We start from the raw sequence: 24,809 nt of genomic DNA, 5'->3' as shown, positions 1-24,809 counted from the left end.
TGGAGGCAAAACTTTATCTTTAATGAAAGCAGTTGGACGGAGTATTTAACACTGTATGTACAGTGGATGGACTCTGTTAGTAGCTAAAAGATTCTAATAATTACAATAATTCTTGTTCATTTTCCTACATCATTAAGCTTTTATTAATAAGGTTTTTATTTCCTTATGAAATAGCTCATATCCCACTTTGCCTTTTTTAAACATTCTTTAATTATCACTCACTAGATTTATAGTGTGCTTGCTTGAGGTGCGTTCTTTCTACAAAACTGACCTCCTTAAACAGCACTACTACGGAAAAAAAACTTGTCTTTGTTCAATGCAGCCAGTAGCTTCATATCAAGGCTTGCAAATAGGTTAAAAAACTGAATTAGCTATTACGAAGCTAGTAGGAGCTTTTTTTTTTTTTTATCAAGAGACACCATTAAACCTTAGTATCTAAATGCCTCATTCCAGCAATCCCTGGGCGTCGCCCCGTGTTCGCTCGGTCATTTATCGAATCTGAAAGTTGAACATAGAAAAGAAGAACTGATAAAAAGATTGCTGAAAAACCTGATATTCGTAATTTCTCCACCGGCACCCAGGCCCAAATTCCACATACATTTGTATAGGGAACACTTGTTAATGGAAATTCATTTCAATTAAGTAATCGGAAAAGAGGAAAGATCACAAGTCTATAAATAATTAAAATACGTGGCAAGTATAAGGTGTGGGGGGGTTTTGGAGGAAACATATGGTTTTCAGGGGTACGGTCGTCACCAACAGAGTATAAAGAAGGCTATAGAAAATTGACTACCAATTAATTGCTAATAAGGACGGGGGTGGAGTGGGGTGGGTGGTTCTCTTGAGAACATAACAGAGACTTATGGACGATCAGGTAACTTTTATCGTGACACAAACAAAATTCTCCAGCGCCTTCCCCCCGACGATAAATAATGACCGGTCCCTGGTGTAAAAATAGTCTAGAATAAGGTGGATCCGGATGAGATTAAAAAGACAGCCAGAGATAGCCAGAGAGAGGGAAAGAGGAAAAGGGAAAAGAATAAGAAAGGATAGAGAAAAGGGGGAAAAAGTGAAAAGAAAAGAGAGAAGGAAAGATAGGTTCAGTGAAAAATCCCGCCCGCGGAAAACTTATTTCAACACTTCACTGCTAGATATATCTGTCTCGTGAGGACGCACATTCTACGACCTAAACGTATATGGCAACAAACGCTTCTGCACGGTACAAGACAGCGTAAAGCAAGAATGAGCTAATAAGAACTAATACCTCCAGGTGACAACTGAGTAGTTGTTGATACAATAGATGATCTCCCAATTTGGGTCATCATTCCTAATCGTGTCCTTCTAATGGATCTAAGCAAACTCTCTCTCACCTATTGTAACAAATAAAGAGACACTGCAATAAACGCTGCAACAAACAAGTATAGAAAATTCTATTTAAAGTTCTGAGTGCCGTGGTTTTATCGCATAAACCATCAATTCAGAGAATCGCCACAAGGAATACAATAGAATACGATATTCTGCATCAAACTTACACCAAAGCTGCACAAGTAAAGTTGGAAAATACCTGGTCATCCAAGAAGCCATGGAAGATACAAAACACCAAACCCTATAAGAATTAAAAGGAACACGAATGAGGCAAGCTTGATCAATATCAGCAACTGTGGAGCACATAGAACCGTGAGTACCTGAGTCGAGTTGAGTATGATGAACAAATACGCAAGGACTTCACTCCAGTGGATGAAAAACCCCAGCAGCCACGTGACGCCCAACAGGGGCATTAGAGCTGCGATGCTCCTCAATCCTTTTCTGTAAGATGAAAGGAAACTTTAGGGGGACGATCACTAGGGGAAGGGGGTCGGAGAATGTTTTGGGGGTATCACATGGTTTTCAGCGGGAACGGAAGCAAGATCAGTTGTCGCCAATAGAGTGTAAAGGGGGGGGGGGGGGGGAGACTGCCAAACCCTCAAAGAGTCAGGGAACCACTGCTGAAGTTTATCCCAGTTTCTCTGGAAACGGAATGTAGGAGAGCATTGCTTTTTCAACTGGACAGTCCATTGCAGGTTAGCCCCCCTTGCAATTTGTCAAGTTTTTCTGAAGTTCATGAAAGGAGAGAGGCTCCGCAGGACTTCAGTGTCTGTCCCAGGAGCAAAAAAAAAAATGACGCGGTCAGGTTTCAAAACCAGACCTCCAGATCCACAGTCCAGCACATTAATCAATCAGGCGCTATAGGAACACACTTGTCCATTTGTTAATCCCAAATACTTCTAAACACCATTTCCTACTCCATGCGCACTTGGGAAAAAACATATTTGCCACTTTCTATAGGTCCTTCGCGAATACCTTGGTTAAATGCATCTGGTTAAAAGGCATTGTTAATTAAAAAAATCACACATACAATACAAATCTGACTTTTTTAATCGATCGTTAGCAAATTGAAAAAAAAAAGGAAACAGGAACGAGAAAACAAAAGAAGAAACTTACCTGGTCTTCTCTACATTATCAGTCTGATATTTTTTCGATATCTTGGTGAAGATCACTCTCAGCAGAATTACAAATATCACAACATTGACCTGGAAATGAAAAATTGAAAAAAGTTTGACTTTGAAAAAAATTCTGATTGGTCGTTTGAAGAACAGAAAAAGCTCGATGTTAGAATACTTTTGGATCAAAAGTCTTAAAAACAAAACCCAGCCACTTAAGTCGAAACGGCGCAGCAGAACAAAGGAAATTATCAAAAGAGCTAAACGAGAACTCAAAAGGTCTTCATGGTCATTATTTATTTATCGCCCGGGGTGGAGTAAGGAAGGGGGGGGGGGGAGGTCCGGAGGACTTTGTTTGTGTAATGATAAATTTACCTGACCCCCTAGCGATGTAATATTCTCATGATTCCTCTCCTGTTAGCGACGACTTAGTCCCTTCCGTTACTCCCGAAAGTTATGAGATCTCCTAAAATTCTCCACCCCTGTCCCACCCCAGTGATAAATAATCAATTGTCGAAGAAAAAAGCTGAAATTTTCAAAAGACATTCAAGCAATGACTTCAAAGTTGATTTGGGAAAGAAATTTGAGCTTACCAGGAGAATTGCCAAGATTGGTCCTTTATAAAGCCATTCACCGTCATAAAGCCAGCACCTTGAAAAGATAACAATATTCCAATATGACTAAGTAAGGAAAAAGGAAAGCGGATCAATGCATTTAACTTATTTACTAAGAACGTTCCGTTTTGATGCAAAAAAGGAAAAAACAGTAATAGAAAAATTGATAGAGAAGAGTTTGTGAACCAAACCTTTACGATCCGAAAAAATTAAAGAAACAGACATTCAAAACATTATAAATCAAGCACATGGGCCTCTTAAAAGAAAAGGCGTAGCTGTTAAAAGAAAGAGTTAATGGTCCTAATCGAGGAAGTTGTAGAGTTATACCAACCTGTCACGTATAATCTCCGCTGAAAGTTTCAGTGATCCACACATGACGTCCTTGTAGTATGTCTTGCTCATATCATATGTCACAGGTCTGATGGCTGCTATTAGACCCACAATAACAACTGGTAGACCTGTGGTCAAAGGAGGTTAGTATACTGTGAAATCCCAGATTAAAGTACCCCCGGTTATGGGTTAATCTGATTGTCAACAAAAGATTCCTTCCGGTTATGATCCCCATGTCTAACGGCAGTAATGTTGCAGAACTACTATATGTGGACACACCGCACTAAATGTCGCGTCAAACACCATAGAAAGAGAAAAACCATGATAACACAACACACTACATTATATAAGGTAAGACTGAGGTATAGCATCTAATTTATATTCCTCTTAGTAGCCTCGTTCTCACGGTCTTTACTGCAAGTTATGAACCGAGTTCTTTCCACTCGGACTTTTGGCCCAAGCGCTAAAAAAACGGACTATAGATTGGAGCCAAAAAAATGAAACAGGTTCTATCACTTACGGTACAGACCGAGAAAACGGGGTTAGTAAGATAGTTACTAAAACTCTGAGATTAAAAAGAGGGGTAAGATTTAAATTCAAACAACATTTTGAGTTTAGAGGGCGGTACAATGATTGATGGACCGCTAGGGTCCGTTGGGCTGAACAATCATAGTGCATGTGCTGAATGAGAGATGATGATAAAAGCTATCACCAGAGCCTTACCCCACCCGATGACAATGTATGTGATGTAGAGCTTGTGGACTGAAAAAACTTTCACCAGCTTGATGTAAAGATGAATTCCTTCAACCAACATCCACGTGAAAATAGCGGTGTGTGTTATATGTTGGAGGACAGCCATAGCTGAACATAATTTCTACAATATCATAAAGAAAAAAAAAAAAGAAAGGAATGTATAGGTACTTAAAATCAAACAGCCATGTTACTCTGGTTTTTCAAGCTGAAAAAAATTCAAATAAATCAAGGAGTATGGGCTCCTGCATGATTTGCTACAAGCTAATAAGGAAACAGTGTGTTCTTATTGTCTGAGCGGGAGGGGCGGACGGGAAATATTTGGCTCATGGTGACAACTTACGGACTTCGCTGCGCTTGGTCCACACGGCATGACGCGCAGAGCCAAATATTTTCCCGTCTGACCCGACCTTGCCAGTCGATACACATTTAAGCGTGAGACTGCCGTCTTTCTCGTTCTTCCTTTCTTCTTACATATTTTCATCCTCACATCTCGCGGGGACATACGCTGGGCTGTGCGACTTTTCCCAACCCTGCTCGTGCCATTACGTACATTTCTTATACCGGGATTTTTTTTAAGTGTTATCAGAACTAATAAGAATCAGGATCAGTTAAACTCACCGGTGTCTGCTTCCTGTTTGTAAAAATATATGAGTCCAAGATCATCAGCATGTAAACCAGGCATATGGATATTAAAAGGTTTTTATGAACAAATATTCTCTCGGAGTTTCTTATCCTGTGTTAGAAAAGAGGTCATTCTGTTAGCTTTATAGACGGTACTTCATCTTCAATTCATGTTTATGTTAGTAATTCAGTTGCAGAGTAAAGTTCAGCTGGTCAGATATATATATATATATATATATATATATATATATATATATATACATATATATATATATTAACTACTGGTCTATCAGTCGGAAGTCAGTCCACGTTTGTACGTACGGCAGTAAGCGAACAAGTTAGTCCTTTAGTCGCTAAGTTAGTCAGTCAGTTGGTCAGTCAGTCAGTCGTTCGGTCCGACAGTTGGTCAATCAGTCAGACGGCCAGCCAGCCGGTCAGTCAATTAGTTAGTCAGATAGTTGATGGCTGAGTCATTCAGCCCGTCAATCGTCAGTCCGGACAGTCAGTCCGCCAGTAAGGCAGTCCACCAGTAAGTCGTCAGGCAGTCCGACTACTGTGTTATGCATCGATCAATTCGAAGCTTCAATATCCCCTTCGGGCATTTGAACTTTTGAAGATTAGCGTCTTCAAATCCCCCTTCCCCCCCCGAGCCAAACTTGTGCTCGAAAAAGCTCACGAAAGCAGGCTCTTTACCTTTAAAATCCTCCTTTGAAAGACGTGTATTACGTTAATAAGACTTGGCACTTGCCGTTCAAATGCCCCACCCCATCCCAAGCAAGGTTCAAATTCCCCTCCCCCGGCCACGGACGACATTCAAATGCCAGTAAGGTGCCTAGGGGATGCTGAAACTTCAAATTGATGAGCATATTAGTCACACTTCTGAGTATCAAACTGACTGAGCACCTTAGGCAGGAAAGCAGTATTAAGCAAATTATAACAACCACTGTAGAAATGCTGCTGAGAACGAGATCCAGGTGAGTTTTAGCCATAGCTTTCCTCTCTTTTTCCTCATCTCTAACTTCCCTGGCTGTGATTTTTAACGTTCCATTTACCTGAAAAAGAAATTTGACAGATTTAACCAAGGAAAGTTTCTGTAACATTGACAACTGGCCACTAATTTGCTGCATAAAAGAATGAATGTCGTATACTACCCCTCCACCCCTCAGCACCAACGATCTAACTCTTTATTATTTATAATTCAAGTTATTTGACTTACATCATATTCAATCCAAGTACAGTTGAAACGTTGAAGAGGAACAAGGACGCGACTGAAATTCATCTAGTGAGAGAAAAAACAGGAGGTGTTCTTTGAATCAAAGCTTTCCACCTTAACTTTCGCTTTATAAGATGGATATGCTCTCGTAAAAAAGGTCATTTTAAAGAAAATTAGAGTGGGTTCGATAAGCTCTAGAGTTGAGTATGAAACTGATCAAATAATATCCCATAGTTCCTATCAGTACATATATTATTATTATTAAAAATAGGGGCATGTTGAAGTGAAAACTTTCCTTGTGGTCGATACCCCTGGGATTGAGAGAATAAACAAAAAGATCCCAACTGAAATGTGACCTTGAGGTCATTTCCCTCAAAAGGATTTTTTCAGACACTATCAGTTTCCCTCGTACGTTAGAATTCGCGGGGGCCTCTTCTTTGGTGTATTACTTGCCTCGCCAGTGATGTTTCCCGGAGGAAGTGAAAGGGAGCTGACAGTATCACTTCCTGAGGACAGCTGGTTTGGATCAATCCTCAGATTAAAAACTGGTCGCACCCAAAAGATAGTTACACCAGGAGGACCATGGCCCGTGTTGATTTCTTCAACGTATGGACGACTATCAGTTACACTATAGGATATACAGAAGTATGCGAGAACAAATGCTATGAAAACATGGAATAAATAAGGAATGAGTCCATTCTTTATAATTCATCGCCAGAAATCAAGGACATTTCGAGCTCGCTAACAATTATCAGCGGTATATCGTATTACACTCCTGAACAATAGAATATCAAGAGAATTCAATATGGCGGAGTGTGTATAGTGTTTCGTACCATGACTTGTACAATTTGAGCACCGCAGATCTTCTATTTGATGAAAAGAAAAAGAAAAGAAGACCTGCAAGTAAATCTTTGGGATTTTTCGAGGCAGAGCGATGAAATGATGTCAGAATTTTGATTTGCTTTAATTTAATTTTCGCGCTAAGGCTACTGAATTTGCATTCAATGCCTGGCATATTTTTATTCCGAAAAGGACTGAGAACTAATTTATTTCCCTGGAAGAACATAAACAAATATGGCCGACGATTCGAAGATCAGCGTTGCTCGTGTTTAACTATTTCAGTCATAGTTTTCAACATGGCGTCTCGTCACTTACTCAACATGGAAAATAAGGGATATTCTGGCGCGTTGGGAACTTTTTTGATGGGAGGAAATGGCAATTTTACAGGATATTTGGACGCTTCGAACTCTGTAGCAGTCAATTCGATCGAGAGCAGTTGACTTTATCGATGCACTTTCCGGTAATAGGCGCGTGTTTGGGATGGAGAACGACGGATTTTGAAGAACTGTAGGGCGACCTAGGTCAATGATCAATGACAAAGGAACTGGCGAGGGAAGTAAGTGGTTTTTATTTCTCGAGTCCCTGTGAGGTTTGATGAATAGCAGAATCAGTACTGAATGTCTCGATCGAGAGCAGACGGGACCATGAGCTCCTGATTGTTATATTTTAGAAATTTTACAAATTTCCATACAGTTTCTTATATTATTTGGACGCCATTATGGACGAAATGCGCAAGCGCGGCCGCCATCTTGTCCAATATTTCTGCCGATGTAATGTTCTTAAAACCGTGAGAGCATTTCCATGGGTATCGTAAAATAAAAACTAGATACTAAAAGCCAAAAGGGGAGAGGAAAATATTACGGGGAGACAATGAGAATTCAAGCTGTTTGGAGCGCGGGAAAACGCGAGTGATTTGTTACGATTGGTTTTAATGGTGATGTGATTCTGATTGGTTAAGAGTTTGGCCCGGGTTTCAAAACCAACCAAGGCAAAGTAAGAAAGGAGTAGTTAAATTCCAGATGACGCATGATTGCTAATTGCTCTGTCACCACAGAATGGGTTATTTTCATCGAAATTTACCTTAATTGCTGTACACCTTCAGTGAAACAAAACCGGAAGGTATGCGTCAGATTTGAGGCCCCGCAAATAAACTCCTTGATATCTTGTATTAATGACCAGCGCTGCGAGTACGTCTGCGAAAACAACAGACAGTAACAATTTAGTGACCTCAACAAGTTCGCCATCCATAGAAACCCTCGTTCATGGCAAAGTTTCGGTACAGTTTTTTGCATAGCTAGAAATTTTTCCACTCCAGTTTAAAGAAACAGGGATGGTGCAGTGATGAGAGCGCTCCCCGCCCACCCATATATGAGTTCGATTCTGGCTTCACATGTGGGTTGAGTTAAACATGGTCGGTTCTCGTCCTTACTCCGAGGGTTTTCCTTCAGTTTTCCTGGCTTCAAAAAAGCAACATTTCAAAACAGTAGACAAGAAGAGCCATCCAGTGAAATGTCCATTGCTAAATTCCTATTTCCTTATTCCAATTTCATTATTCATTCCCACTCCTATTTGTCCTGCTTTTATTCTCATAATCCGGGACAAAGGAAATTGATTTGATCATCTTCATTATCATTATCACATTTGTCACCATGTGAATTTTCGTCTTTGGCGATTGAGTCGAATTGGTTAAAGCCATCTAGCTTTGGTGCTCGTCTACGTCGGTAAAAAAAACCCTTGTAGCGTAGCACCTTTAAAGGTGTGTGCCACACTTACCTCATCATCCTAACCGAGTTCGAGGTCGGTAGTATAATTTACAGACAGAGTTTTTTTTCCCGCTCCTGTTTGAAAATCCGAGCAGAAAAACGGGGTTTCGTAACTTGCAGTGCGAACCGAGAAAACGAGGTTAGCCAAGATTTCTCTACTATCTCTGAATTCAAGTAGAGGTGTAAGATTTCAATTTAGACAAACTTTTGAATTAAAAGGGCTGTACAATGAAACACGACCCGTTAAATCACCCAATCATAGCGCACGCACTGACTTATAGATATGATAAAAGTTGGTTAATTTTGTTACAATAATTATGAACAAGGCCCTTGGATGGAATATTACTTTCAAATCAGAAGTCTTATCATATGTTGTTTATTATGTTACTTGTTTATTTGCATGCATGTTTTAGCTTTGCGTTTTCTTATTCTACAGTATGTTTCATGAATGCTTACCTCTTCTTTAGGACAAAAGGAGTCTGAGTGAGGCTTGAAAACGTTTTCGGTTCGAGTTGTTTGGAATATGGCCTTAAGAGATAGAAAATATATATATGGAAAGCTCATAACTCGCAATCCTGGGTCAATTAGAAAATGAACCCTCAGACAATCATTGAAAAAGGCTACCCTCTGGATCTGTGTTTTGAAATCCAGTAAGGGAGCGGTCATTAGTTATCGCCGGGGTGGGACAGGATTTTATGTCACGAGATGATTCCCAGGCTCTGTAGTATTGCTGATGACCCCACCCCCTCTCTCACTGGCAGTCAATCTTTTATGGTCCTCCCTAACATACTCTGTTAGCGACGACTAACTTCTGCCCCTCCCCGTTCCCCCTGAAAAGAATTAAATTCCCAAACTCTTCCGACCCCCCGCCCCAAGGTGATTAAACGCGACTGGTCCATAAGAGGTTTATTTATTTCTCTGATAACTTGTGTAGATAAGTCAAGCCTCTAAGGAAGACCTTTCTTTGATTTATTAAAAAAAAAGTCCTATGTTCTTCGTTAAAATAGCGCGTATGTAACTTCAAACTGACAAAGAATGTATAGTCTGTCATTTAGTAATAAATAATGGTAATAGGACCGAGTGGAGTCCAATTAGGTCTGTAGTCGTACGAGTGATTAACAAAATCGGACGAAGCGGTAGTCTGATTTGTCAATCACGAGTATGATTGCAAACAGAATTGGACGACAAAAAGTCCAGTTACCAATTAATTAATCATAACCATTACAATTTCCGAAAAAAAAAAATACATTTAGGACAAACATCTCCAGTAGGGACGATGTCAAAAGGAAAAAAATTTGGAAATTACCCAGTTTTCTTTTCAGGGTTATCAATAAAGGGAAAAATTACTGAGCGCTGATTGGTTGAGAGAGAGGGCATTTTTTTCTTAATCGAGGGCACTTTTAGTAATCAAGAGAGGGCATGATTACCTGTTAATGATTGGCTAATCCGTGGGCGCGTGATTTTCCTTCATATAAATTTTGCCCTTTATTGATAAACAAGTAATCCCATGAGACTTCGTACTATTAAGGATTAATTGCACTTGAGTTTTCAAAATTTTCCAAATTGCCCTCGTTGCTTCGCGACTCGGGCAATTTTGGAAATTTTGAAAACTCTCGTGCAATTAATCCTTAACAGTACTTGGCCTCATGTGATTACCTATACTAAGTGGTTGTTACTATAGTTATTGCGATCAATTCTGTGATTGGTGGATTTAGCTGAGTGGACTTAGCATGATTGGCTGCTTCAAATGTCCGATTACAGCCAACTGTCCGATTACAACTGTACAGAGTGATTAGTGAAATTTAAAACAGCTGATGCACCAATCACGTTTAAGCAAATTGTAATGGTAATGATTAAGGCTGAAATTCGTACCTGTGAGAAATTGAGCGCCACCATATCGTTGGAATGGTTGACTGGATTTAGTAGGAGAGCTCCCCTTTTAAACCAAAGACTCAGATAATTAAAGAATAGTTCTTTGTTTGTAAAGTTAGTGGCTTTGTTCACAAATGCTCTTGTTAGTTCCAAAATGTTTGTTAGATTCATTATGGATAGCTGAAAGTGAATGGAAAGAAGCCTTCTATTAGTTCCATTAAAATCAGTTGTTTACCCGATGAACTTTAAGACAAACATGATTTATTAATTGCTATTCCAACTGAGTCATGTATCGCGTTTCAAACAGCCGCGGATTAGAATACAACCTATTAACCTATATAAGGATTAGAATACATCGGAATCAAGCTACTACATACTTCATGCCTGAATTCTTGACGAAGAGATTTTTTTTCGCAAAAACAGCTTTCTTTGAAACTCCACGCTGTCATACGACCATTTCGTGAAGAACAACGGCTCGTGAAATTTCCTGTGGTCCAATAAAAATAAACAAATGAAAAGCACGTTGCTGAGACACAAACAATATTAATCCTATCTTAACACTCTAATGATGGTGACTCAAAGTCTTATTGAATGACAAGTACCACCAACAGCAAATGCTGTAAGCCTACGCGAATGCCTGAGGCTTATAGCAAGCTCCCTAGATCTAATTGAATTTTGTATCGGGTTTACACAATGAAAGGATATAGTAGAAAAGTTACCACAAGCACTGAACACAGCCTGAACCTGGTGAGGAAAGACATGAGGCCGAGGCGCATGACTGAGATTTCGATAAACGAAATGATAGTCAAAGTAAATTCACTTCCTTTTTACGATAAATTCGTTGAAGCTTCGGTCAATGTTACTGACTTTTCAGGACGTGCTCTCCTCACCCAAGTGATCATACTCCTTTATCGGAGAAAAAAAAATGCCATGTGAAGTGCACCAAAGCAGGAAACTGTTTTCTACGTACAACTGGGCACTACTTTTGACTTCTAGGAGTTATATTGTTTCCTTTTAACCCTTGTAATCCCAGAAGTGATTAAGATGTAACTTCTCACTGTAATATGCATACACTACTCAGAGAACAGGTAATGAGAACACTCAAACTTAACAGATGGTAAATGTTGCCTTCATCTCACACCAAATTCTTGTAGCTTATTCACAAGGTAACGCGTGGAAGCTTAAGGGGAGAATTGACAATCAGATCTTGGGAATAAAATTTGTGTCGAGTATCTATCACAAATAACAATTTTTCGACGAAGAGTATCAAAACATTTTTCCTACCTCCTAATTCTGGATCCACCTCTGAACAGTTCCTAGCAACAATGTCATTCAGCGCAGTTCTTTCCCAGTACATATTGAACTTCGTGCCAAATGGACAGAAATCTGAAATAATTGTTTCAAAGTTCCTTTTACAACAGCTTTCACACAAAATATTCTTGGAAAGGCACGAGTGCCTTTTTTTCCTTCTATAATCAACATCTTCAAATTGCGAATAGGATGTTATTCAGCACCATTATACGAGGAAGATCAAACACCAGTCCTTATTTTTCGCCTGGAAAGTAGGAGGGTCGAAGGATTTCGGGGGGGGGGGGGGAAGGGGAAGGGGTTTCCAGGTGGAGGTCATGAGAATGCTAGGGACTTATGGGGTATCAATTAAACTTTATCGTAACACAACAAAAATTATCCAACACTACCATCTCCCCAACTAGGGTGATCAATGATGACCAGTCCCTAAAAATAAAGGTGTGCGCTCGACATTAGTTGAAGGTTTACTGCGATCAAAAGCTAGTTTGGCGATCTTCCGCGCTCTTCCCTTTATATGACCTAACAATCTGTTTCTTGTTACTGACATCACTTATACCTTTTTTTGGTTCTTTTTACTTGTTCTCTATGCTTCCGTTTTAATTTTTGCTCGGATTAGTTCCTTTCCTTTTTCATGGGGTATAGGAAGTATCACCTGATTTGCGCATATGGCTTTTAGCAAACTTGGAAGAGCTTTTCAAGTTCCTTATTAGCAATATATTGTCATTCCTTTCCATCCTCAAACTTCGTCGTTTCTTTTCGCTTCTTTGTTCATTTTTATCTCTTTCTGTCTCGCAAAAGTAGTACTTCTTAGTCTTTATCATTTTGAAGAAAACGTTTTTGCGCGTTACGGCTCAAATTGCGGTGGGAGGGGGGTATGAAGATTTTGTAACGTCACGTTAAAACTTACCTGACCCCCCAGAAGGCTCTTTAATATTCTTATGATCCCCTCCCATCAGCAGTTCATTGGCAGTCAATTTTACTACAATCCCCCTTTTTATTTGCAACATTCTATTATCGGCAACTGATCTCCCCTTCCTTTTCCTCAGAAAACTACGCGATCCTACATTATCCTCCGAGCCGCTTCCTCCAGGCGAAAAATGATGACTAGTTCCCTGGTCTCAGTCATTAGTATTTACACTTACACTGAACACAATCTCTCTCGTCAGACTCGTCGCTGCAGTCTGCTTTCTGATCACATCTGTCGTTAAGTGATCTTATCTCAACTCCGCTCTTACAGAGGTACAGTCTTTCATCAGATATGAGTGATAAGTTTCGTATTCCTGAAAAAATGTAGAAGCACAAACAGCCTCAAGAATTTCGGAACAGTCTTTTGTCTGAGGCATAGCAGAATAATTATTTTTTGACGTCCGCAGATCTGAAGGAGCATGTTTTACTGGGCAAGAAATGTATGTCCTTAAAGTCCCTATTACACGATGGGTGTCTCGATAGTTAGTGGCTCATGGAACAAACCTATGAAAGCCCCTGTACATCGCACGGGACCAGCTTCCAAGTAGCATCCAGACCTTACTCTCGGCATCTCTGAACTGCAAAAGAAGTTAACTCCATTCTCTGTCCAGCGGTGGCCTTCCAGATGGGTTTGGTTCCTCCAAATGCAAACTAACATAATGCAGAAAAATCATTTACACCGGAATGGATAACTTAAATTTAGTGTGGTCATTTTCTTATGAGTTATGGTGGTAAACAAGCTTTTAAGTACAAAATACACGATAATTCGCAGAGAAAATTAGCTGGAATAATTGTAGCTCTTGTGATTACAGGATGAGAGCTCTTTGAAAAATCCTCGTTCCCCATTTTTACGCAGGTATTTGGCTTTGCCGTCAGAATCACTTGCCTTTACAGATTCCTCTATTTGCTTTCAAAAACGCCGCTACGTTACAATCCGGTTGACTGCAGCGCTCAGTGTTTTCTTCATTGGATGTAATGACCGACAGCGTTTTAGAACACGAGATAACGCCATTGTGACAGTAACAGTCGATGCAGTCACCAATAGACCAGGTGCTTCCATTGATATATGTATTTGCATCCTCGTCCTGACACAAGGCATCTGAGAAACAAATCGTCAGCAGATAGGGACTGTAAAAAATCTGCTTTGACAGGAAATAAATGAATTTAGAGAAGGAACCTTCCCCTCCATCTCTCTTCATGTGGTGTTTAATCTTACAGTACTTCCCCCAAGGCTATTTTTTGGCACACTTCCCTTGGAGATCCAGGCGGATCTAAAAATAGTGAATTCAATGTTGCTAATTCTGCTCACGTGCACATCCCATGATCCCACAAGGCTTCTATGCGTTCTTCAGTGATACATCAAGCAACACACTAAGTAATGTACATTGGTCTCGGAAGACCAGATACCTAAGTCTAAATATTAATGTAACTTAAAAGTGATAACTAGTCTCATTAACTTATTCGCTCTTAACTGTCGCTGACGTTAATAAATTGGTTTTATTGCAAAGTTGCACAAACTTTTTCGTTTAATAATTAGGACATTTGCTCCAAGAGAGCTCACAAACTTTATGTTACACGTCCATTCTAGATAAGGGAATGTGACTAGGTTATAAAAGAGAAGGGGTCCGGTTGTTTCGATAAAATTCGATTCGATAGAGATCGATTCAATACATCGACAAAGTCGATTCAAAGTCGTTTCGATACAGCCTAAGTCAGTTCGATACAAACTAGTAAAAGATAAATTTGGACGTCACTACGGCAGTTGTTCGGCGATATACCTTGCCTTTTTTAATCTGCATACAACGATCTGTCAATGACCTTTGTCTCGGTATTTTTATTGATCTCAAACGTCATAGAGACAAACCTCAAATTATGTGTAAAATAACTTTTATTTAACTACCGCTTGCCAGGGTGGTCGAACAACAAAGAAAGTAGTAATAACCTTAAATAAAGAACATCTGCTGAGAATGGAGAAGATTAAAACAGCTTGAAAATGAGGACTAGAATTTTTTAAAGATGGACCAGCCATATCGAAGCCTCTTAGAAGTCGCTCTCATCAATCAAACTTACCCGTTTTACAGGAGCCGTTTCCCGGCAGGCAACTCGGGTCGATAATGTTACACTGATCATCACTGGCTATCAACTGAAGTCCTCCTGGACACATCTTCATACCCCAGCGCACCTGACTTGCAAGTTGTGGAAGTGCTATGAATTACAAAACGCGCCTTCAGTGTGAAATTGAGAGCAATTTTTCAATTAAATGCTGAATGCAAATTCGTAATTGCTATGGTTTTGCTTAAATACACGAAACACTTTGTGATAGGTCTGGAAAATTCGCACACCGCATGTACAAGTCAGATACAAAACAGTCAATCACTCGTATCAATCACACGATGCTTATAGCATCTTGTCAATTGTTAATTTGCATTCTCATTGGCTAATGCTGATGTTCACCTTGATTCCAATTGGCTGTTATCATAATTTTGGTTTTCGTTTTCCGAAAACTGGCAGATAATCGTTCCAAAAAGATCATAAAAGTGTTGTTAATTCATTTGGATTAAAGAAGGGAGAGCGGGGAGTGGGAATAGTGCAGAGGTGAGAGCGCTCGCCTCCCACCACTGTGGCTCGGGTTCGATTCCCGTCCTTGCTCCAAGGGTTTTCTCCAAGTCTTCCGGTTTTTCTCCCTCGACAAAAACTGACATTCCTGATTCCAATTCGACCTGGAAACAGTGGAGAGGACAAGCCACCTTGTGGAATGTTCTATTATTATTATTATTATTATTATTATTATTAATGTTGTTGTTGTTATTGTTATGGTCCATTAAGTTCGCTTAGGTTTAAAAATGAGGTAATTACAAAGCAAATGCCTTGTAAATAACTCCTTATTATCATTAATGACTTTCTCAACATGAAAAGTGTTTAACATCGTTTTCTTTCCAAACGGAACCGTTGTTCTCATTCGCAATTGGCCATGCATATCAGTTCAACATTTTACTTGGGCATTTCTCAGCACAACAGACTGCTCCATTGTAGATATAACAGGTTGATAGAGACATTTGTGGGCACCCTGTGGTCTGCTTGTGTCCTACAAAGAGGAATTGACACCCTTGGTAGTCCCAGTTGTCTCCTCGTGACAAAATGTGGCCACCTTCGACGGTTTCAATTGCTGAGTAAAGAAATATTTATCATATGGATATGAAAAAATGACAATGTCAGGGGTAACGGGGTTGAGCTAAATTATAAAGAGTGGTAGAATACGGTAAGTTTAATTGCTCTGTGTTGTTAATTTTAAGAGAATAGAATTGAGAATGGCCGGTTTTAAACAGTTTCCTCGAGTAAAAATAAAGTAATGAAAAAAAATCAAGCAAAACAAAGCAATGTCAGTTGTTTGAAAATATGATCGGAGACTGTTTATTTTGACCGATGTCTCCTTGGTCGGGAATATATGCTAATCCTTAAATATTCTTATACTAAAATTTTTAATTTCGATTTGAATTTCCTGGCTGATACCACACGTTTTGAAATAAATATATGCTTGTATCAGTCCTCATTAATTTTTATCGCGGAGTACTTCCGGGCCTTAGAGGGGAATCCTTTAAATTTTATTGTTACCCAACCAAAACCTCTCACCCTTCTCTCTGGTTGATGAATAATGACCAGTTCCTAAGGTTTCCAAATAGTTGTGGATGGTTTTTGCGTTGATTTCAATTTCCGCCCGGGTCAACATTTAGTAGCCTTTTTTGATAAGTATAGATCTTTTAAGCGAATCCTGATGGTGTATGCTAATTTGGTTAAAGTGATCTCTAAGGTAGCTCGGCTTAAATTAAGTTTAACTCTTTAACCTTACGTGTACCTTCACAAGATTCTCTCCTGGCTTTAATAAACTTCACAACGTTACACCCTGGTTGTTCACAGGACTCAGTAAAAGGTACGTATGCAAAATGTTTGCCAGGGAAGTTGACTTGAAGTGTCCTCTGGCATTTTAGACGACCCTCTATACACTCGCAGCTGAGACAGTCGGACACCTGGAGTGATGTTAACAATGAATTCTTCAAATGTTATTCGAGCTGACATTCCAAAAAAAATAAACGCTAAGCTTTCCAAATGATAAATCAGTGTAATGCTTTAGTTATTCTAAGGGTGGAATTTTTACAAGGTTTGCCATAAGTATGAAAATTTACCTTCCAAACATCTTTTAAAATTAGAATCTGCCCTTCCTCATCGCGACAAATAACTGAAACATCAACATGGAACAGAATCATCAGTATTTATTTTTAATTAAGTTTGTCTCCGATGGTTTTTATTCCTCTCTTTTCCGTTTGAGCGATGGGGAAGGAGGGAAAGAGGAAAGGGGAAATAGGGAGGTAGGGAGGAGTGATATAGGGTGTGGTTAGATTAGTTAAAACTCAGTTACTTGAAAAAGCCGAATTCATTAACTCACCATTCTGGCACTGCGCCTCATCAGAAGCATCCGGACACTCGACGACTCCATTACACACGTGTTCTTTCCTTACGAAGTCCCCACTGGAACAACCAAATACCTCATTTAAAGCCTTGAGCTGAAAGAAAACTGGAAAGAGAAGCTTTTAACATGGAAAATTGCACTGTGTAAATGTTATTCGTTGGTTGATCAAAACGAGTCGCTCTCTCTACTGGTAGGGGAGGTAAGTGTGAAAAAACAATTGGCTCAACTTAGCCGGAAAGTAGTCATTTTCGATATTTGATTCGATAGCTGATGATTTCTCACTATTACATGTTCGCCTCTTACCATCTCTGCGATTTCGCTCCACATCCTTCAACTGATTAAGGTGGGTGCGATTTTGTTTTATGTTACGAGGGAGGGGGGGTTGCAATAGAGAAAAATCAATTTAAACCTGTGATTCAGATCGAGAGTAACTTCATGATAAATAACAAACAATCATATTTCATCATTGCAGTGATTAAACAACGACACCTCATTTATTATTGACACCCACCCTGGCAAGCAGCGACTGTCCCATCTCCTGTTGGCAAAATATCGTCACTTGGCTGATGACACGGCATACATCTTCCAACTGTCTCAACTTGGAATAACCCATATTTGATAGTCACGCGATACTTTTCACAACTGATCAAACCATCCACGCATGAGCAATTGAAACAGACTCCGGAAAACCAGTGGTTACCATGTTCCCGCACCATGCCTTTCTCATCGGTGCAGGCTGGCCGAGAGAGCTTGGTACAGGTTATCTTTCCATTGCTACAGTTACACTTAGTCATGTTGTTGCTAAGCCACTCATGTCCATCCACAAAAGCGTTTCCATGGGAATCCCAGCATCCACTTTCAGTTTTTTGGCACTCAACTTTTAGATTGGGTGTACATGTACATTTGAACAAAGGATTTGGGTTCCAACTCTGCCATACGTCATAACTGTTTCCTTCTTTGTCTCTGCAACCTAATAGAAATTCAGAAAAATGGGCGACCAAGTAGATTACCATGCATAAAATTCTCGATGTAGCCAGTCTCGGGTCTCGGGTCGGCCTTTCTTTGCGCACTACCCACGGCTATGCCATTTGTAGCTACTAATGGCTTCAAAACTAAAACTATCTCATTTTATTGGGATCAAAGTCTTCTAACAACGATGGAATGGAAGTATTCAGCCATGTGGAATCTGGTTTCCGCAGTTTTATCTATTTGGTTGTTTCTTTTACAGGAAAAATCCATGATTTATCATCTGGGAGGACGAGATAAGGAGGATTGGGGGGGGGGAGGCCGTCGGGAACGCATGGCTTTTAGGGGGAGTTAAAGGGAAATCAGTCGACCCCTATATATTATAAAGAGGGAGGTACCAAAGAAAATTGATTGCCAATCAACTTCCAATGAAAGGGGGACCATAACAATATTATAGAGCCTTAGGAGGGATCACAACCAAATTCATCGTACTTCTTCCCCCCCCCCCGGCCGATAAATAATGATCAGTTCATAACTGGTTTATGTGTCACTTACCAGCTTCTCCGGCTTCTCCACCTCCACAGTATCGCAAGCTGCAGGAGTCTACACCTGTAGGAAAGGGTCCAAATTTGTACACCATAAAACCACTGCAGTTTTTCACTAACACCAAACTATACCAGTGACAACAATTGGTATCCTTTGTAAAACAAACCATACGCTGCACCACACCCTCCTCCACAGTTGGATGTTTGCCATTCAACCAACCAGGTGACAGAGTACCACAATGCATTTTGGGAACGCAATGTGTCGGCATAACAGTCCCTGCGCGGCCAGTCAGCCTGTACCAGCCACTGGGTAGGTAGGCGTCACACTTCAAAGTGTTGTAACTGAAATAGTCCGCGGCTCTATCACGTGCGCTGAGTGTGTTGTAGTCGGTGCATTCATCGCCTAATAACAACGAAACAAACAAACAAACAAACAGTTATCAAAACAAACAAAAACAATGGACGATATGAAATTCTTTTGTTTAGTTGAAACGTAGAGTCGATCATTCTTTTAATTACAATGACCAAGCTTCAAAAGTTTCGGCACAATTTTTGCTAACACGTTTCTGTTTAAAGACTGAACCTCGTGTTGCTTGGTTTAACAAAGTAAACAATCATCGTAAATGGCATTAGATCTGAAATAACTTTATGAAGTTAAGGCGGATAACTCTTTAAAAGGGTAACTCTTTTCCATATCGCATGTTCATCTTGACATCCATGAAAGCATTAAAGTTTGTAACGATGGCGTAGAATTTGGGAACGCTTCTAATCTGTCTTACAAAATTTTGTTGAAGAGGAGGCGTGGAAAAGGCTGCAGTTATCAAATAGAATACTAGTGTCTGTCGTCAAGTTGAACTTTCACTCAGAGTTAAACAATCAATCAATTCATTATCATTTTTAAAGACTTTAAACTGCCTTTCTTATATTACCTAACTTATTCTTGATTGCTACTTGCTTAGGCGGCAATGATCCTGAAATAAAAAAAGGCTCTATTAAAATTTGTCCATATTTTATGAATTGAAGTCAGTATCAGCAAACCTTTAGGTTAAAAGGTGGGATATCAAGTTAACTAACACCCATGCCTCCCCTGAGGGACGCAAAATGGATGAAACCTCCTCCTCTCGATAAAGCATTCATTTTACATCTCAAACAACTGCCAATAACTTTTATTTGAATAAAAAGGCAAAAACAAAGTGTCTTTAATATCGTGGTTATGTTTTGAAAGTGGATGGCAGACGATGGAGGAGTCATTTACATTGTAATCTCTGAGGGTTTTCGTCTACAAATGCGATCGATGAAAGAAGTTCAGAGAATATTACATTACCTTCAATACCAGCTCCACACACTCGAAAATTAAAGCTTAAACTTGCATTCACGTCCAGTTTGTAAACAAAGAAGCCGCTGCAGTTCCTCACAAGTACACTCACAGATGTTATGCAACAAACTTGCGACTTGGAGAGACATACTGATCGTACTACTAAACCTTCGTCTACACTTGGATGGTTACCTGCCAGCCATCCAGGAACGAGCGTACCGCAGTGATCAGCGGGAACGCAGGTTGTAGCCATGTGCGTACCGGCTGAGCCATTGTATGTAAACCAGCCCGTTAGTAAGGTATCGCTGGCGTGAACGTAGTTGGTAAAAAACCTAGATCTGCTTGCCTCGTTTAAAACTGTGTGGTTTGTGCACTCGATTGCTATAGAACAGTACAGAAAAAAAAACAACTTAACATCGATCTTTTTGGTTCTCGTCTCATGAAAGTTTGGATGTTAGTGACCAAACCGAGGAATAGTAAAGGGAAAAAAAGGCATTTCTGATTTCCCTACGACGAAACGCACCCCTTTCCATGTTTTTTTTAACTAAGCTTAAGGATACTCTATGGCAAGCTAGACTAGTTTAGATTCATGTTCGACAAATGTCTTCTATACTGCTAGTATGTAGGATCAAAAACGATCAAGCGTCTTAGTTCTCTATTACCAATTTAAAATAATCTCTTTTTCATTAAAAATTTCGAAACCATATCTAACCGTTTCTCTAAAACCATAGTTTTTATTTCCAAGGAAAACGAATTTTTATTTGACTGGCGCAGCACCTTCAAGCAAATTACGGCATTTTCTCTACTGAGAAGAAATACCAGCCTGCTTTCGTTAATAATGTTCAAGCACTACTATAATATTCCCCGGTTCCAGCAATTTTGGCAAGCTTAAGTAGTTTAGATCGTGTGACGTGTCCTGTGAAAAGCAGCTGGCTTCTACCTCTGTCAAAATGTTGAGTCAACTTTAAGGTACAATAAAAAGAATGGAAACAACGTTACCAGGATGAGGACTGGAAATCCCTTCACGTGAAGAAAGTATGGCCACAGCAAACAGTGCAACGAAGTGGTGCAGCATCTTAGCCAGTGTGCATTATCCTGGGCAGTTTTAGGAAATAAAATTGCTTTTATCCAACAGAGAGGAAAATATTTTATACCTTTTAAAGCTATGAAACCTCTTTTTAAGGCGCAAGTACCTTCTTTACACGAAGGTAGATTTAACTAAGGTGTGCCAAAAAGTTAATGCAACACTCTTCTAAACAGTTGTCTGAAAGATGTGATCAAATCCTCGTCGCAAAGTTTCGTGTCCAGGGTTTGACCTCATCTTACCCTTTGACTCATCGGTGAGTTTTTCAATTACTTTCAAACACGTACATACATTTAAAGGAGCGCATAAAAATTCCCTCTGGTTAGAAAAAGCGAGACCAATTTGCCCATGCATTATAGAAGATGTTTACGACAAGAGCTTGGCATATACTCAGTGGAGTATCATCAACGTTTGTCATTCTTACCTTACATCGAAGTTGTGGAACGCAATGCTTATTTGGTCAACACATGAAACTTAAAGTTTACCCGGTCAATACTATAAGCCAACAGTTCATCTTGTGGGTTTTAAACCAGCTTGTTCCGTGCAGTGCGACATTTATCCCTCTACAGGTAACAAAGCCCTACCTGTACTTGAGTTAAAAACTTCGTATTATGTACCAACTATTGTAATAAAATATTTATAGATGTTTGTATTAAAAGCTTGGTACTTATAATTAGAAATTGAGCTGTTAAACGTATAAAATATAAAAAAATAGGTCTCGAAACAAGTACAGATTGATTTAAGAGTCACTTGATATGAATAAAAAGCTACATTACGTGATTAAATTTCAGGGTTTCAAGACAATTTCTTTCGTGGTCCTTTTTCGTAATATAAAATTCGCTCCCTGAATTTTGATACCTAAAATTTTTGTTCATCAATTTTCATTTAAAACTCATATCTTGTTGTAATTGACAAGTCGTCTCGATTTCATGACGCAGGAAATCAATTAAACTCAAACGCAATTTTCCCAAACAAATATGCACAAACGCCGGGTAACATGAATTTTTTTTTTGCTCCATACGTGGGCTTCCATAACCTATTTTCGATTACAAGGGAAGCAGTGTTAACAATCAGCCCAATTGCTCCTGGAGTCGAACAAAAAGACATCAATTGCGTTGTTTATATAAGGTATCAACAGAGCGTCGGTTTAAATTGAAAACAAAACCTAAAATGCTAAAAGAACATTTTAAGTATGCTAAAAAACCTCACGGAATCGAAGGCAGGCGACATTCTAGTTGCAAGATTTCCTTCTTCGAGGTTACGGCCATTTTCTATCTGGTCTAAATTGTTTTTGTTGTAGATCATGTTGGGCAAATCAGTTTACTGTCTGTCGGAGTATGGATGCAACAAAACATTTCAAACATCAATAAGTCAACACGTTTTGCATTTTTTTTTCCTAAATACGTTCTCTATCATCCCACCCGTCGAATCCTGATTAAGGATTTGTTTGATTTGTAAATTCTGACGGAAGAGAAAAACCGCAGACATAACAGCTGGGATGATCAGTGACAAAAATTTTTTATGTGTGAATGACCATATCACCTGCTGCCAACAAAGTGAAAAAGCTTTAGTTAAAGCGAAAATGGATTTTGACAATTTGCGACAAAAACATTTCAACCGAATTTTGCATTATGTCCCTCTTGGCGAACGAAGAAACACAAGACAGTAAATTTTTTATCAAAAAGCTGAAAGAGAATTACCATTTTGCTTCATATACTTGTCTTGTTTTACAATTTGGATAAATAAAAAAAAATAGAAAGATAAAAGATATGAAATACCTAAATGAGATGAGCGGAACACGACGCAATGATCATATTTATAATTTCCGACCATGGGTCATCTTCGACTTAGTGCTTTGTTGAAAGATGAGTGAAAAGTAAATTCAGAAATAAGGAAATTAACCGACATTTGAATATTCTGCTCTTCAGTGACAGAAAAACTAAGTCTGTTCAATTACTACATTTCTCAGAGGCGTGAGAAGGTTTTTCCAGAGGGGGGTTATGGAGAGAGGAGTGGAGAACGAAGCTTGCGATAGCGTCTTGTTGGCACGTGGAGGGGCGCCACATCTCTACGTGAACCCTCCCCCCCGCTTAGTTACGTCCTTATTCGAGTAACTAACTGTTCCTGGCGAAATATTAAAAGCGATCGCTCCTCAGCCATAAGGGAAGGAGAACGTAGGTATATATCACGAAAGGTCAACGCTCGAAACGTCAGTTTCAAAACTCTTTGCGGAGGCCAATTTTTATAATATATACTACCGCACAGTGCTTCCAGGGATATCAGTTTCCACATTTACATATTTATCTATAGATGAAGGAAAAAAAAGAAAGTCCTTTTTTTTGTCTATTAAACTATAAATGAAAATAAAGTATTTTACATTTGAATTTATTTGTTGTTAGGCTACGGACTTCGCTAAAGAAAAATGTGGCGCTCGTTCTTTAATGCTGACGAGGTATTTCATGAATCCTCATTTTGTCAAAAAGCAAAGGATAACATCAATTTTTTAAGATAAAAGATCTTGAGCGGATAAAAAGCAATTATCTTGGCTAAAAGCTAAAACAAATTCACTCAGTTTTATCGTATCCAATCTCTTAAAATGCCATAATTAGATTCCTGGCTACTTTTAATCATTTCCCGTTGAAAATTAATATTCTCCATTAAAATTCAAGTTCACTGATTGAATGCGGGTAGTATTTTTCACAAAAATATTTTCATGCTAAAATACGTCTTTTTAAGTCATACAAAAAATGAAATAGTACATCTTTTTTTTTAATCATATTGCTTTCACTTGACTTTGGTTTGATATTTTTTCTTTATCACCTAAATTTTATAAAATTTTCGTATCACTGCTATATTATGTCAAGTAAGTTAGGAAATGAAAAAGTTATACCAAAGAAAAATATATGTTTCAACTAGTTTTATAGATATTATTGGGACAAATAAATACAAATTATATCTGAGGAATTAAGGGAATTTTGATAAAACCTTCGGGAAAAGAAGTGTATATCAAAGTTGAAATAATACCACTTTGGGTAAGGATATCTGGAAAAAATCAAAGTTGTAAAATTAAGAATTCTACTTGTTAAATTAAAAGCAATAAGAGAAAGCAGTGAAATTAGCCGGTGTTTCGGAGCTTTTTTGCAAAAGGCTTTCGGAAAAAATCAAAAATTCTACTAAATAAATTAAAAGCAATAGGAGAATACTGTCAAATTAATCAGTGTTTCGGAAGTTTGTTGCACAAGGCTGTCGGAAAGAGCTTAATTTCTTCCTTTACTCGTGAAATATCCAGAAAAAAAAATTCACAGCTATGCACGATTGAAAACGAAGGGTCATTGGCATCAGTTACGAGCTATTGTGAAAATTAGCGAAAAACATCTGAATTATTGGATCTTGAAGCTTCGTTCGGCAATGACGAATTTAAAAACGAAAACCCTGACGTATCTCTAAACAAAGCAAAATTTGTATGACGAAATAAAAAAACCCGATACAGCAAAGAGTCGTTGATGAAACAGACGTCTAAAAAATAAGTCGCGAGCAAATTTATCGCCTACCTTCAAAACTTCTGCGTTTGTTTTTGCATGGACTAACACCACTACTGCGGAAGTCACTGCGAGTTTTCGTTTATAAGAATTAATTAATACTAAACTGGATAGCGCGCGTATCAGAGACTTTAG

The 24,809-nt window shown here is 39.0% G+C and overlaps 1 protein-coding gene across 2 annotated transcripts; it reads right to left on the bottom strand.

Moving 5' to 3' along the window:
• LOC113669982 (uncharacterized) lies at window positions 1-24,809 on the bottom strand. 2 transcript variants are annotated; one of them, XM_089195630.1, is made up of 31 exons: window positions 24,687-24,809; window positions 21,051-21,146; window positions 20,061-20,432; window positions 19,666-19,707; window positions 18,747-19,139; window positions 17,737-18,195; window positions 17,202-17,330; window positions 16,942-16,994; window positions 16,614-16,785; window positions 15,756-15,926; window positions 14,831-14,965; window positions 13,647-13,859; window positions 13,265-13,411; window positions 12,937-13,074; window positions 11,771-11,872; window positions 10,864-10,973; window positions 10,487-10,666; window positions 9,071-9,142; window positions 7,932-8,044; window positions 6,465-6,639; window positions 6,015-6,077; window positions 5,702-5,850; window positions 4,796-4,910; window positions 4,148-4,298; window positions 3,426-3,552; window positions 3,074-3,131; window positions 2,482-2,570; window positions 1,686-1,806; window positions 1,565-1,606; window positions 1,265-1,370; window positions 1-498 (listed from the first exon to the last, which is right to left on the bottom strand). In XM_089195630.1, the coding sequence occupies exons 2-31, from the start codon at window positions 21,124-21,126 to the stop codon at window positions 422-424; spliced, it is 4,350 nt and encodes a 1,449-aa protein (XP_089051756.1). In that variant the 5' UTR covers window positions 21,127-21,146; window positions 24,687-24,809; the 3' UTR covers window positions 1-421. The 2 variants fall into 2 exon arrangements, with proteins under 2 accessions (XP_089051756.1, XP_089051755.1); XM_089195629.1 differs by lacking the exon at window positions 24,687-24,809 and adding an exon at window positions 21,560-21,871.

The sequence above is a fragment of the Pocillopora damicornis genome, chromosome 2, assembly GCF_964200805.1.
Source record: "Pocillopora damicornis chromosome 2, jaPocDami1.2, whole genome shotgun sequence".
Classification (NCBI taxonomy): domain Eukaryota; kingdom Metazoa; phylum Cnidaria; class Anthozoa; order Scleractinia; family Pocilloporidae; genus Pocillopora; species Pocillopora damicornis.
This window is presented reverse-complemented; position numbering and strand designations above follow the sequence as displayed.

Coding starts and splice junctions, on each gene's coding strand:
- LOC113669982 (XM_089195630.1), bottom strand. CDS start 21,126: ATGCTGCACCACTTCGTTGCACTGTTTGCTGTGGCCATACTTTCTTCA. Junction 5,851..6,014: donor GTACTTGGATTGAATATGAT/GTAAGTCAAATA, acceptor TTTCTTTTTCAG/GTAAATGGAACGTTAAAAAT. Junction 4,299..4,795: donor CAAACAGGAAGCAGACACCG/GTGAGTTTAACT, acceptor ATGATATTGTAG/AAATTATGTTCAGCTATGGC.